We start from the raw sequence: 12,862 nt of genomic DNA, 5'->3' as shown, positions 1-12,862 counted from the left end.
CTGCGCCTCGGTTTCCCCATAAGGTTGCTCTGGGATGTCAATGAGATAATGTTGATGACGTGCCTGCCCACCGTCGGCCTCCACGAGTGCTAGTGATTTTCACCGCGCCTTCGTATCGCCCTGCCTTCGCATCGCCCTGCCTTCGCATAGTATGAAAATCCTTTGCACCCACTGCCTCCTCGGATCCTCACAGCAACCCTTTGAGGTTCACAAAGCAAGTGTTTTGTGATCCCCATTTTACAGATGAGAAAACTGGGGCTCAGGGAGGTGAAGTGACTTTTCCAAGTCACTTCTTGGAAGTGACTGCCTGCTTCTTGATGGCCTTGAACTTTATCTCCTGATTCCTGCTGTTACCTCCTCTTGGAATTTCCTATATGGACTGTGGAAAGAGTGTTCCAACTTCCAGCCACTGATAGCCCACGGCCCAGGCCTCCAGGCTGAGGCTGGCATCTCACCAGGCTGTGGTGCGGTAGACAGGCCTGTGTTTGAGTCACCTCAGCCCCATTAGCCCCAGACAGGGAGCAAGTGGAGCTGCTGGGAAGGGTCCAGAGTGGCATCTGCTGCTTGGGTCACACGCCAGGCCCATTTGCTGCCTGGGTTATGGGCTGCTGGCCCATCTGGAGCAAAGACCCCGGGGAACAGCTACTGTGTGTCCGTCCATCTTCAGGATTAACCATGTTGTCATGTCCATGTTCTCAGGACAGACCACATCACTACTCTCCTCAGGAATCCTTTATAGCTCCCCGTTGCCTATGGGACAAGATCCAAACTCCTTAGCCCCACATTTGAGGCCCTACATAGTCTGGCCCCATCCTGAGCTACCGTATCCTTCCATGAAGCATTTTGCTCCCACCTCATGGGGCAGAAATTCCAACGTGGTGCAGGGGTTGGGAACATGGGCTCTGGTGTAAGGCAGACCCAGCCCTACCACTTCCCAGCCATGGAAGCCTCAAACAACCTCTCCTAACTAGTTTTCCATCTGTAAAGGGAGATAATAAAGGACCTACTTTACAAATAGTTTCAATGAAATGAAATCATGAGCACTAAACCCTTAGCCCGGAGCCCGCCACTGAGAACCAGTCATCAGGTTTATGATGGCGCAAACCCCCCTTCAGTTTCATACTTCTGTGAGTTTGACTCTGCTGTGCCCTCTATGTGGTGTGCCCTTCCCCTCTTCTCCTGGCTCAAATGCCCCCTCCTCTGAGACGCCTTTGCTAATTCCCTGGTCCAAGCTAATCCCTTCTTCCTCTGGCTTCCCTGGCTCCCAGCCTGGACCAGCCGTTTCGCTCTCCTCTCCCTGTAGAAAGATCACGTATTGGGCACTCGTTTGGAAGCGCCTAGAGGGAAAGACCTGCTGATCTGTCTCTGCGTCCCCAGTGCCCACCACTGGGCCTGGCACACCTTAGGTAGAGGAGACGTTCGTTGAATGACTGTGATCTTGTAACTCGACCCGGGGGGATTCAGGAACAGCTGCCAGGAAGCAGGAGCCTTTGAGCTAAGTTTTGGAAGAGAAGTTTTAGAAGAGACAAAGCTGGAAGGGCCAGGCATTCCAGGGAGAAAAATCTGGAATGGTCAAGTCACGGAGGCCCAAGGAAACATAGTGCCTTCTGCAAGCAGAAGGAAATTCAGGATGCCTGGATGCTAGAGATGTGGAAGAGCACAGCTGGCAGGTAGTTTGCTGGCCTGGTCAACAGGGGCCTTGAATGCATTGTTGAGGAGCTAGGATGTTATCCTGCTGGCAGCGGGGGCACTGAAGGGCAGTAAGCTCAGTGAAGATTGATCAGGCATGGGCTTGTGAAACATCCCCCAGCTGCCGTATGCAGGTCAAGTACATCTGCTGTGACCAGAACAGTTCTCAGTGCTGGGGGTGCAGCGAGTGAGTCAGACACAGGGGTCCCCCGGAACAAGGGCTCTGGGAGATGTCACATCAGTAGGACTCATCTACATGATGTCACTTAAGTCTCACATTACCCATTTTATAGATGGCGAAACTGAGGCCCAGAGAGGAGCACGGGCCTGCCTGCAGCCACACGCCAGAGAGTGTCAGAGCCAGGGTTCTAGCCTGGACAGTCCATGCCCCACTCCCCCACTTCCCCTCCCTCCTTTCCTTCCTGCCCTCACGCAGGCCCACACAGAGGGAGAGGGTAAACCCATACAAAAAGCCCGGTGATTTCTTTGTTTTGTGTTGTGTTTGTTTTTTAAGGCTATAGCTGTGGCATCTTAAAAATAACACAGATGTGGAATGAGACATATGTGGGTTCAAATCCCAGCCCTGTCTGTGTGCCCTTGTGTAGGTAGCTTCTGCTCTGTGACTTCAGTTTCCTCATCTACAAAATGGGGTTACTAGTGTGTACCCCAGGGGTTGTCATGAGCCTGCAATGATATTTAAGTGCCCAGCACAATGCCTGGCACAACGTAGGTGCTTAATGAAAGTTCCTCCGCACGTCTTTGGAACTCTCACATGCTGTCACTCGTCCAGACAAGCGGTGTCTGTCGCCCTAGAGAATGATGGCCCAAGAGGGGGTCAGACAGAGCTGAGCAGGGATGGAACGGGAAGCAGAAGGCGACCACCCGCTCCAGCCTGAAAAATAGGGTGGTGGTAGCGTCCTCCAGGGCTCCGCACAGCCACCCTCCTGTTGGCCCAACGCTAACGACTTCAGTGTGTCTCCCCTTTTAGCTGAAATATTTCTGAAATGCACACTGCTCGTTCCCACATAGCCGGAGGGGCCTGCGGGCCTCCCCAGCCTGTGCAATCAGGGCCTCCTGATTGCTTTCTTCTGTGCAGTCTCCAGGAGGGAGAGGGGCGCGAGCGCAGTGGGGCTACAGCCAAAGCTGCTCCCAGGGCCCGAACCCTGTTTTCCCATCGAGGAAGCCATGCTGGGCTGGCGGCTGGAGGCCTGGTTCCAGCTTTCACCTGGATGCTAGGAATCTGTCCACACAGCCTGTTTCCTCATCGATCCACTGGGATTTTTTTTAACGGTCACTAAGCAGCCAGGGCTTGGGAACTGGACGTTTGTTTCCATAGGGCTAGCTGGGGTGGGAGTGGCTGAGGCAGGTGAAGGGCAGTGTTAGCCGGGGTAGGGGGGTGCCACCAGGGAGGTTGGCAAGGATGCAGGCAGGTGGGCGTGGTCCAGCAAGGAGGCCGAGGAGAGCTGCTGGCACTTACCGGGCAGCCCCTGCTCCAGCTCTCTAGGCTCAACCCTCAGCTCTCACCACTCCCTGCCTCCCCCTGCACCTGCCATTAATTCCCATACACCAGGCTATTGCTCACCGTCCTGCCTTAGCCTCTGCTGTCCCCTCTGCCTAGCATGCCCTTCCCACTCGGCCGCTCCTGACTCCCTTCTAACTCATTCTTCAAGCCCCCGTTCAAGTACCGCTTCCTCCAGAAAGCCGTCCCTAAATTGGGCATTTTCTTCCTCTCTTTCCACAGCCGGTTCCCATAACCCACAGTACCCCATGCACATCCCCGCTGCAGTCTTTGTCACATCGTGTGGTGATTATCTGTGTACAGAGAAAACAGCTTCCCCTGCATGAGGGATTGTCATTGTCACAGTGGGGATGGGGATGGGGACATTTCCAGCACTCAGGAGGCAGCCTGATGGAGCCTAGTGGTCCCCAAAGTGTGGGAAGTGAAACGGCGTTAGGTAGTTTGGGGACGAGCATTTTGATTTGTAATAGTCTTGGGTTATTTTCCTTCTTTTTATGGCAAGTGATATTGGTTTTCCATTTATAATAATGATTAGTTTTTCCTCTTTAAAATGGATTTAAGGAAAAAAAAGAGTCAATTGAAAGAAAAATAGTAACTAAATAATAGTACAGGTTGTGGGTGGAAGTGGCTGAGGTCGTGAATGTTGTCCTGATGAAATAGAACACTACCATGCCCTCAAGTCCCACGGTGTAGGGAGGATTTCAGCCTTTGGCTGAAGACCTACTGTCTACCAAGCCCTGTGCTGGGTCTTGGAGGCCCTAGAATCAGGGCCCAGGACCCACCCTCAGAGGACCACTGACCACTGGAAGAGGATGGCAAACAGGGGCAGTTCCCACCCAGGATATCTGCAAATGCTGGGACATCTTGAAACACCAGCAGCTGCAGGGCTGTGGGAGTGGCATGGATTCAGGAGGACTTCCAAGAGGAGGTGACCTGTGTTGAGACTTCACAGATGAGGAGAATTGGGGCAGGCAAAGATGGGGTGGAGAGGGAGAAGATCAGAAGGAACTGTATGTGTGAGGTGCAGAGGTGAGAGAGAGCACCACGTGGTCTGTGCAACTGGAGCACAGCTTGTGGATGGAATAGAGGAATGGCCTTGGGCAAAGTCCTGAGCCTTTGGAAGCCTTGGTTTTCCCATCTGTGAAATGGGACAGTATCAACTATTTCTGGGCATGTTGTGAGAATGTTTGTGAGGGTATCTGGCCCCTAGTAGACAGGGTGTCTGTCTCGGTGGACATGAGTTCCCTCCCTTTGCAGATTTGTGGGATCAGAGGGGAGATGTCTGGGTGTTGTGGGGAGGAGGAAGTGCTGGTGGTGGAAATAGGGCTTGGCTTCCCGAACCCACCCGAGGTCCTGAGGCAAGAACTGCTGACTCCAGATTCCCCGGGGACCTGAGTTTGACTCTTGTGCTTGGTTTGAGAGGAACAGAGAGGAAACTCAGGGCATCTCAAGAAGGCAGCCTCAGACGGACCGAGAAGGGCTCCCCAGAGACTGTGGCCCTCAAGGGAGAGGCTGATGTTTGGCAGATGTTGGCAAGCACGGTCTTGGGGGGAGGGGGAGCCGGGCAGCCCAAGCTGGAGCCTCTTGGACCCGCCTTCACTGTCCGGGGCCACCTATGAGCCAAAGCAAATGGCGTACGTGCAGGCACTGGGTCAACAGCAGTCGCCCACTGAGGATCTGCTTTGTTCTGGGCTCCAAGCTAACACACTTCCCGTCACACTGAGTCCCCCTGTCCACACTTGGAAGGTTTCACAGCTGTTTTCCAGATGAGGAAACTGAGGCGGAGGAAGGTTACGGGTCCGAGGTTACAAAGCAAGGAGGTGACAGAGCAGGTGTTAGAATCCAAGTCTCTCTGACCTCCCAGCCCCTAGTTGATCTGCTCTGCTGACCTGCCTTTTTGGCAGAGGGTGGAGGGAGGTGTCAACATTGAAAAGCAAAAGGCCAAGGGGAAGTTGGGGGGAGCGCACTCGCGTGTTCCCTCCTGCCGCAGCCCTGAGGGGTGACAGCTTTCGCAGAGGCAGGCTTCCAGGCAAAGCCCAGGGCTGGCTTGGCGGGAAGGGAACACAGCAGGCGCCCGCCTTCTCACATCCTCCAAGGAGATCTGCCAACTTCGCACTCCCCCTTAGCCCATTCCTGGCTGTGAACCAGCCCGCCCATTGCCTTCCAGTCCCTCTGAGATCCTCCTCTCTTGTTCCAGGTGTGGTGGGAGCCCCCTGCCTGAGCTCCCTGGGAGCCCAGGGCTTGAGCAACAGCTTTCAGTGTCTGACTTTTGGCGAGTCATTTGCCCTCCCTGGGCCTGAGTTTCCAGCGTACAATGAGGATGTCAGTTCCCGGCCCCTCCTCTGGGCCGTGGAATCCTCCAGGGCTTGGCCTCTGGGTCAGCCCAGGAATCCAGCCAAGGGGTGGGGCCACCTGCTTGGCGGGCTTGCCTCCCCCGCCCGACCCCTTCCTCGTCCCAAGCAGAGTCTCTCCTCTCCCTTGTTCCACACAACTCCCAGCAGCTGTTCCTTGGCCCCGGCAGAGAGCCCGGCCTGGCGCGTCTCCGGCTCAGGCCGATGAGAGAAAACAGGTTAAAAGTTCAGCCCTTGTTCTCTCCAGGAAGAAAAATCTGTAGCATTCGGAGTGTGAAAAGGAACCCTTTTTTCAGCTCCAAAGAAGCACAATAGAACTTCCCTCCAATTTGCCATCAAAAAGACGCCCTTGGCACTGGATCCACCGTCCCTGGCACCCCCCCGCCCCTGTCTCCAGCCCCCAATGCAAAGGGACACAGTGACTGCAAACACAAGCCACAGGCGGTCATGGGGACGCTGCTGCATCCTCGTGTCAGCTCGTGGGGCTGACTGAGGTCACCTCTGGATAAACGCTTCCTCCCATCCACACCACCCCTGCCCCAGTGCAAGACCTTGTTACTCCCATTCCGACCTTCACAGTGGCCTGGACACTGGGCACCCTGCCTCCTTGCTCCTCACCCTAGTTCATCCAACCCAGGCCATCGAACTCAGTGTCTAGAAATTCATAGGGTAGGAGGCAGAAGACCTGCACCTCCCACTGTGCCACCAACTCCTATGTGATGTTTAGGAAGTCTCTTCTCCTCTCTGAGCCTCAGTTACACTATCTCCAAGATGAGGCAGTCGGGCTGACCAGGGATAGCATCTGAAACGGTGGGTGTTGGTCTCCTGGAGTACTGTGGTAGAAGCATCATGTGCCACAGAGTGCAGGGATTGAGTGGTGATGTCTGCCCTGGGCACAGAATTGGAGCATCGCAGCAAGCATGCCTATCACCCACTCTCACTGAGCTAGGTGGTGTGGAAGGGCCAGCTGTGACTTTCTAGGTCCCTCCGCCTACTCTTTCATAGCTATTTGTATTCACACCTCATTTCCACTAACAGACTATGAACTGCTCCACAGTAGGGTCTTGCTATTCACCGTTTTCTCTCTTAGGGTGCCCAGCACAGTGCCTGGTACATAAGGGGCATCAGGATGTATTTGTTGAATGAATGCACACAAGAGGCCAATTTAAATCTGCTCAATGCATTGCAGTTCAATTCGAAGTGTTCTGAAGCCCCTGTGGCAGGGAAGGGGTGGCGGGGTCCTGAGCCTGATCTGGGGTGAATAGGGATCTCTCTGACCCTGTGGGTCTCCTTCCCTCCAGCTGCAGGAGTGAGGGGAGGCAAGTGGGTCCCTGGCTGGTTCGGAAGCTGATCTGAGTCTCCTGAACCCCCAGAGGGCCGGTGATGCACAGCCCCACTGGGCACAGTGCTCGCCCTCAACACCTCTACATGCAAATCCTGGGGGTGGAGTTGGCCGAGCGCTGGGGGAAGGGGCCCAGGGATGGGGACAAGATGCAGGGCTCCAGGTTCCTGGAGAAGGGGAGGGGTACCCTGACAGGAAGTGTGGCTGAGGTGGGGTAAGTGATGGTGCTCAGCTGGGACACAGGGCAGCCCCTCTAAGGCCCGTGTTCCAGTTTTTGAGAATTTCATGCAAGCTGCAAAGCAAACAGGTACGCCAGGTTCGACATAAAATTTCCAGGGTTTCCTTGTGGACTCTGTGAAGCCCACCCAGGAGACCCAGGTTAAGACCGTTCCATATCGGAAAAGGAGGGAAGGGGCAGTGCCTAGGTTGGTGGGACATGATCGGCTGAGAGGGTGGGCGTGGCCATGTGTAGCAGGGATGGAGTTGGGCCTTAAGGGGTGGAGCCTGGAGGAATGGCATCAGGTGATTGGCTGGAAGGTAGAAGTGGGTGGGATTATGGAGTGAGAAGCAGGACCTAAAGGGAGGTTGGTCTATAGAATTAGAGCCAGATGGTTGCAGCCATGGAAGTAGGTGGCGCTCTGTAAGGAAGGCCCTCGAGGGGTGGGGTCTTGGGGTGATTGACAGTGCTTGGCAGGCAGGCAGGCAGTGACTCTTGCTCTCCCCACAGAAACGCTGATGGACTCCACCACCGCTACGGCAGAGCTGGGCTGGATCGTGCATCCTCCGTCAGGGGTGAGTCAGTGGTCCCTAACCCTGCCTGGTCCCCCAGGATACCTCGGGTTCTGCTGCAGGGCCTGGATGCCCCCTCACATTCCAGCCCCTTTCCCTCTTCCAGGGCCCAGGGCCCAGCCTCTCATTGCCCCACCTGCCTGGTCTCCTGCCAGTTGATGGAGCACCAGTTACCGTGACGACATGCCGCATGCATTCAGCTCCCCCATGGAATCCTCAGGGTGAGGCTGAGAAGTAGGTACTCACACTACCCCCATTTTACAGATGAGGGAAGTGAACTATCATTTCCTGAGCAGCCACTGTGTGCCGGATACTGTGTCAAGCACCTTTACACACATCATCTGCAATCCCATGGGGAAGAATCACCTCCATGTTACAGGGGAGGAAACTGAGGCTCAGGGAGCTGTAACCACCTACCAAGAGCCCTACAGCTACTAAGTGACGGGCTCAGGTTTGTATCCAGGGCTGTGACCGAGTTTGCTGGGCCTCCTTTCTGGGTCCCCAAGGCTCTCCCTCCCTGAGCTGTCATCATCACGCTTCCTTGGGTCCCACACTTCCTCAGGTCCAGTGGTCTGAGCCCGTGTAGGCTGTGAGCTTCCCAAGAGCAGGATCAGGTACAATATGAGATTCCTCTTTCTTCCCACAACAACCAGCCTGGTGTTTACCTACGGGCTGTGGGGTCAGACACTCCTGAAATTCTGCCCCAGTTCTGCCACTCACAGCTGTGTGATTTGGGGCCACTTCCTTAACCTGTCTGAGCTTTAGTTTCCTTGTCTATAAAATGGTGATGATAAAGTCTTCCTCACAGGACCGTGGTGAGGTTTTCCTAAAGTGTCTAGGACAGTGCCTGGCATAGAGTGGGCTCCCAATAACATGTAGCTATAATAACTGTCACCATCGTCATCGTCATTGGCTTTCATATCATTCCCTCCTCATCCCCTGGCCTCTGGGGAGGGCTCTGGGCTCCCACAGCCCAGCCCTTCCCTTCCCCCCCTTCCAGCGCCTCTGCGGGGACTCAGCTGCTGCCCCACGGAGCCGCATCCCCGCCAACCCCCCTCAGGCCTGTGCTCTCAATAGGCAGGGCTGCAGGGTCAGGCCTCTTTCTGTGGCTCTTTCTTGTCACCAATTTTCCATCTGCGAAGGCGGCTGGGCCCACGGCCCCACCCTGCCAGTAATGAGGCCAGGCTGGGCTGCAGGGCCCCCGGACGCAATTATTTGGGGTGTTTAGGCTGCAGGGCCTCCGCATGTTAATTAGAGAGAGGGGAGAAAGGCAGAGTGCTCTAATTAAGTGCTCTAATTAAGTTCTGAAGAAGAGCAGTGGTTGTAACAAGGGGCTGACTTTGTCACATGGTGCCACCAAAAAAAAAATTAAATGCAATGTAGGGAGCTGCAGAGCCGCCATTGACGTCGAGGCTGGGCCAGCAGGCTCCAGCTTGGCCTTCCCCACGCACGCTCACCATTCACAGCATCCTCCCTTCCCAGGCCGGCAGCTGCCGCTCCACCCCGCGCAGACTTGGCCTAGCGAATCTGAGAGGCAAAAGGATAAAGAACGCCCACTTGAGGATGACACCTCTCCCAACACCTGCCCCCAACCCACAGTCGCATTTGGCAGCTGGGGAAATAGAGGACCAGAGAGGGGAAGTGACTTGCCCAAGGCCACACATCAAGTTAGCAGAGCTGGGACAAAACCGAGGACTCCTGGCACACTGTTGGGTCCTCCTGGGTCGAGGTGGCGTGGGCAAGCACGGGAACGGGTTTGGGGCTGTGTGACCTGGGTCAAGTGATCTCACTCCTCTGGTCTCTACTCCGTCTCCTGTAAAATGGGGATAACCGCAAGGTACCACGTGTGATAATCCTGACAAAGAAATGGGATCCTGTCACAGCCCCCAGCCTGGCCCCACATGGGTGGGAGGTGACGCTCTGCTGTGGGGGCTCTTTTGGGTCCACCGTTTTTGGGTCCACCCCAGGTGAAGCCAGCCCCACACCAAGGGGGACACAGGGGAAGGAGGGGACAGTAGCTACCCTCAGCGAGCTCTCAGTCCCACTGGGGAGACCAGACCAGAGGGCCGAGAGTGCCCGGCACTCACCCGGGCAGATTGTCCCCAAAGACCCAAGGGAGGGTCCGTGAATGGGAACACTGCAGCCAGGGGGAGAGCCCGCTGCGAGAGGTTCCAGAAGGATTGCCCGAGAGGGTGAGCAGGTGCTCAAGGAGGGCACAGAGGTGTGAGCAGAGGCTCAACAGGGCGAGCGAGCTCAGCCTGTGAGGGGAGAACGTGGGCCCGTGCCCTTCCAGTCCCCACCTTCCCTGGCCAGCCCCGCCTCTCCAGCAGTGGGTGTGTGAGAGCCCAGGCCGGCCAGTGAGGGCGCTGAAGCACCTGCCCTGGCGGGAAGAGTGGGAGGTCTCCCTCCAGGCGCTATCTTAGCCACTTAAGGCCCCAGAGCAGAGCTGGTGTCCCAAGGAAGGACCCTGTCTGCCCCGTCACTGGGGTGAGGGCTCTTCTTCCATCGGACTGGGAGTCCCCAAGGGTGAGGACTGTGTCTCCCTGGTCAGACAGGGAGCTCCCACGGGCAGAAGTTCTCTCTCCCCCATCAGACTGGCAGCTCCCCACGCACAAAGCTATGTCTGCTCTCAGCAGAGAGAGCTCCCTCAGGATGGGCCTTTCCCAATTTTCCCTTCCCTAAGCTCCCTTCCAGGTGGGAGCTTCCCAGGAGCAGGGCCCTTGACTGCTTTATCAGATTAGTGAACCTCTGGGGGTAAGGGTCACAGTTCCCGTATTGACTAGGGGAACACCAAGAGCAGGGTGTGTGCCCTTCCCCAGATTGGCATGTCTCCCTCATAGACTGGGGAATTCCTTAGGGTCAAGGCCATGTCTCCCCTTCAGCTTGGGAGTTCTCTGACGGTAGGGATCACGTCTTCGTCATCAGACTGGAAGATTCCCTAAGGCAGAGTCTGTGCCTCCCCCATTATACTAGGAGGCCCCTGATGCTAGGGGTCCTGTCCACCCCCATCAGACTAGAAGATCCCTAAGGTGGAGTCTGTGCCTCTCTACTTAGAGACTAGGAGGCCCCTGATGCTAGGAGTCCTGTCCGCCCCAACCAGACTGGAGGATTCCCTAAGGCAGGGTCTTAGACAGGGCGTTCCCTGGGGCTGAGCCCCTACCTCCCCCACCTGACTAGCATTTCGCCCACAGTGGGAAGAGGTGAGCGGCTACGATGAGAACATGAACACGATCCGCACGTACCAGGTGTGCAATGTGTTTGAGTCGAGCCAGAACAACTGGCTACGGACCAAGTTCATCCGGCGCCGCGGCGCCCACCGCATCCACGTGGAGATGAAGTTCTCAGTGCGCGACTGCAGCAGCATCCCCAGCGTGCCCGGCTCCTGCAAGGAGACCTTCAATCTCTATTACTATGAGGCCGACTTCGACTCGGCCACCAAGACCTTCCCCAACTGGATGGAGAACCCGTGGGTGAAGGTAGACACCATCGCGGCCGACGAGAGCTTCTCCCAGGTGGATCTGGGTGGCCGCGTCATGAAGATCAACACCGAGGTGCGGAGCTTCGGGCCTGTGTCCCGCAGCGGCTTCTACCTGGCCTTCCAGGACTACGGTGGCTGCATGTCCCTCATCGCCGTGCGCGTCTTCTACCGCAAGTGCCCCCGCATCATCCAGAATGGCGCCATCTTCCAGGAGACACTGTCGGGGGCTGAGAGCACATCGCTGGTGGCTGCCCGGGGCAGCTGCATCGCCAATGCTGAGGAGGTGGACGTGCCCATCAAGCTCTACTGTAACGGGGATGGCGAGTGGCTGGTGCCCATCGGGCGCTGCATGTGCAAAGCGGGCTTCGAGGCCGTGGAGAACGGCACTGTCTGCCAAGGTAAGGACCCCAGCGGGGCAGGTGCCCTACAAGTGCATGGGGTTGGTGTTGGCTGCAGACTTGGGCCTGGCAGCTGGGAGCTCAGGCTGTGGAGGGCAGTGGCCTGGAGCTGACCACGTGGCACTCTGTGCACAGGGTTTCCAAATCCTCAGCCGTCGTTCGGCTTCTTAGAGGAAGGCATTTGAACAACCTTCCCGGATGGTGGTATGTGTGTGTCCGACAGAGGGTATGGAAGATGGTTTTAGTTGGCATGAGGATAAATGTTGCTCGTTTTAATTATTATATGAATATTAACGATGGCCAGTGGTGCTTTATGTCTTTGTTTACGAAGGTGATACAGTTTCCTTTTTAAGGGAGTGTATGTCATGGTAAATAACTTCCATAAGTATGGGCCAGGCTAGGCTGAAGTGACAAAACAGAGTTTATTTCTCGCTCGATGCTATGCGTCTGTCGTGGGTCAGCTTGGGACTCCTCCCTCTGGGGGCTGAGCGGATGGAGGAGCCGCTGTGATCAGCGGGACAGGAGGAAGGAGAGTGTGGCAGGTCGTACGCTGGCTCTAAGGCTCCACCGGGAATGGCCCACGTGCCACTCCGCTGCACATTGCAGTGGCCAGAGCAAGTCATGTGGTTACTTCCAGTTCAAAGCGATGGGGACGTGCAGCCCCACTACAAGCCAGGCCCCCTGACCACCACTAAGTGCGTGCTGAGCAGTGTATATGTCTAACTCGTTTAATCCTCACAAGAACCCCTTGAGGGGAAGTGCCATCTTATATGAAGAAGTCCAGGCTCGGAGAGCTCTATAGAGAGCACATGAGGAGCCAGGAGTCTTACCCAGGTAGTGTGATTCCAAACCAAACTCACCTCTTAACCACTGTGCCACTTCAGTTAATGGAAGGAAAAGTACTAACTAAACAACAGTACAGGTGGTGTTTGACTATGGCAAAGAATCATGAAAGTGGTTTGCAAGCAGAAGTTTGTAAGAGGTACTGTATGGTGGTAAGGAGGCTGTGAAGATAGACAGACCTGGGTTCACATCCCAGCCCTGCCAGTTCTTAGCTGTCTGTCCTGGGCCAAGTGTAAAACCTTCTTCCACAGGGTGGTTGTGAGGATTCAAGAACTTAAGGCCTATAAAGCACTTACAGCGGTTTCTGGTACACAGTAAGAGCTTAATAAACGTTAACCACATGAGATGATGTATACGAAGCCCAGCCTGGTGCAGGTGCTGCACGGCATGAGCTGTGATGGTGATGGTGGTGGTGTAGGAGATTTGATGTCTCCCTATACCACTTCCTCTTGC

The 12,862-nt window shown here is 55.7% G+C and overlaps 1 protein-coding gene across 4 annotated transcripts in view; it reads left to right on the top strand.

The window, feature by feature from the left end:
- Nucleotides 1-12,862, top strand: part of EPHB2 (EPH receptor B2) — a 183,722-nt gene that overhangs the window by 54,531 nt on the left and 116,329 nt on the right. For all 4 annotated transcript variants that reach the window (XM_087446595.1, XM_087446594.1, XM_087446593.1 and 1 more), the window contains exons 2-3: nt 7,629-7,693; nt 10,882-11,566. In XM_087446595.1, the coding sequence (XP_087302721.1) occupies nt 7,629-7,693; nt 10,882-11,566 (750 nt within the window). The remainder of the gene's footprint in view (nt 1-7,628; nt 7,694-10,881; nt 11,567-12,862) is intronic.

Source organism: Ceratotherium simum, chromosome 22, assembly GCF_057802395.1.
Source record: "Ceratotherium simum simum isolate JZ-2026a chromosome 22, ASM5780239v1, whole genome shotgun sequence".
Classification (NCBI taxonomy): domain Eukaryota; kingdom Metazoa; phylum Chordata; class Mammalia; order Perissodactyla; family Rhinocerotidae; genus Ceratotherium; species Ceratotherium simum.
The sequence above is the reverse complement of the archived record's forward strand: the minus strand, read 5'-3'. Positions and strand labels throughout refer to the sequence as shown.